Source organism: Coptis chinensis, chromosome 9, assembly GCF_015680905.1.
Source record: "Coptis chinensis isolate HL-2020 chromosome 9, ASM1568090v1, whole genome shotgun sequence".
Lineage (NCBI taxonomy): Eukaryota > Viridiplantae > Streptophyta > Magnoliopsida > Ranunculales > Ranunculaceae > Coptis > Coptis chinensis.
Window position 1 is genome coordinate 50472021 of NC_141464.1, and position 1656 is coordinate 50473676.

At 35.7% G+C, this 1656-nt stretch overlaps 1 protein-coding gene across 1 annotated transcript; it reads right to left on the reverse strand.

The window, feature by feature from the left end:
* On the reverse strand, positions 1-1619 carry LOC147476513 (uncharacterized). Its single transcript, XM_086585752.1, has 4 exons — positions 1565-1619; positions 1248-1464; positions 398-993; positions 1-314 (listed from the first exon to the last, which is right to left on the reverse strand). Exons 1-4 carry the CDS (start codon positions 1617-1619, stop codon positions 1-3), a joined length of 1182 nt encoding a protein of 393 aa, XP_086441878.1.
* Positions 1620-1656: the final 37 nt, after the last annotated feature.

The window sequence follows — 1656 nt, forward strand, 5'->3', positions numbered from 1 at the left end:
TTACATACCTGCAATTACTCTGCCAAAATGTTCTCCCTTAAGCAATTTTTTCATTATACATTCCAATTTTAAGTTGAATGCTCTACAACCAACGTCTGGAACGTCATGCGGATTTAGGCCAGGGTTTAGTTCTAGAAAGCTTTTAATTTCATCCCAATTTAGATTGCAAGTGACTATTATAAAAAGATCAGGTGGCCTAGCCCATCTACAAATGGTAATGGCATCCTGATATGTCTGCACCATGTATCTGGGACCTCCTGTAAACGATGATGGAAGGATCAAACGCTTCCCAATTGATGTTGCCGTTGTATTACCTGCAATTCGAAGTGAAGTTAGGTAAAATTTTATAATGTTTTAAATTAAGGTAAATGCTATTTATTTGTTCTTACTATAATACCTGTTGTTACCGCATCCATCAAATTGCTATACAATTCAGATTTGATTGTTGCTTGGTTCATACGATACCAATGTAGACGTTGATCTTCCATACTTGTATAATCGTCTATGATGAACGATAGACAAAGACGCCCACCAATCCACAATGTAGGACCCTCTTTAATTCTTTTTTGCAGTCTGAATGCATTATATTCCCTCATGGTAACCATATTCCTTGTTTTCGTATCCATATTCCTTGTATTCCCTTCAGTTTCATTTTGACTTTTACTCCTATATAGGATCCCAGGTCTATAGCAATCTTCACCACGTGGGAATAATATAGGATACCGCAAGGCCATAAATTTGGGATGTAACTCATTTATTCTTTCAAGTCCACCACCTTGTGTTTCAACAATTATATCTCTATAATCAGTAACATCAAATCCATCTCCCATAATCAAAGCCACTACTTCAGTTGAAGCAGGCAAATTATATTGTCTGCCATCACTTTGTCGATTATTAATAAGTCTTAGACGAACTGGTACCATATCATCCTCCTTTAAATCTGTCTCTTGCCATTTTAAATGATTGTACAACTTTACTGTATTTATCAAACATCTGTATCAACCCATCAACAATTGTTGGATCTGCACTTTCCTCGTCTGGAGGTATAGCTTTCATTCTCAGTGTCAAAGATATACAATTGAGCAAACTTAGATGGGTGGTTTTCAATTGGTAAAAGTGAACCAATTTTATGATGATTCTAGCCGCTAATTTTGAAGGCATAAGGCCCCCCACCATTGTTTAATGTTTTGTCTATCTTTCCACCTGCAGAAGTAAATTGGAACATGCAGTTGTACTTTCATATACACCTTCGAAAATGTGAAGATCTCCTTCCTCCTTGTAAGTCCATAAGCTGTCTTAAAAATGTAGGCACCTTCTCTAAAAGTGGTAGCTGAACTTTTCCATTCTGACAACAAATGGAAAATGTTGGAAAAGCGGATTTTCCCTTATTGTTTCTTTCACCCTCCCACACAATTGCTCCACAGTAAGAACACTCTCTAGTAGGTGGTCCTAAGTTATGCACTCCTAAAAAGAAATAGCAAACTTTAAAATATTTAATATTAAAAGTTTAACAGATATATACCAATATAGAAAAGGTTTCATAATTAGCTTATAATATTGTTACCTTTACTATCGATATGTGCATTTAGCTCTTTATCAATGTTTCTATGTTTTCGCATCTCTTCTTGTCTACACATAGCGGTTGTACTTTTAGAC

Excerpts from the sequence above, each read along its gene's own strand:
- LOC147476513 (XM_086585752.1), bottom strand. The coding sequence starts at position 1,619 with ATGCGAAAACATAGAAACATTGATAAAGAGCTAAATGCACATATCGAT. Across the intron at positions 1,465-1,564 it reads TGCACATATCGATAGTAAAG|GAGTGCATAACTTAGGACCA; the intron begins GTAACAATATTA and ends ATTTCTTTTTAG. Across the intron at positions 994-1,247 it reads AGATCTTCACATTTTCGAAG|ATGTTTGATAAATACAGTAA; the intron begins GTGTATATGAAA and ends GGGTTGATACAG.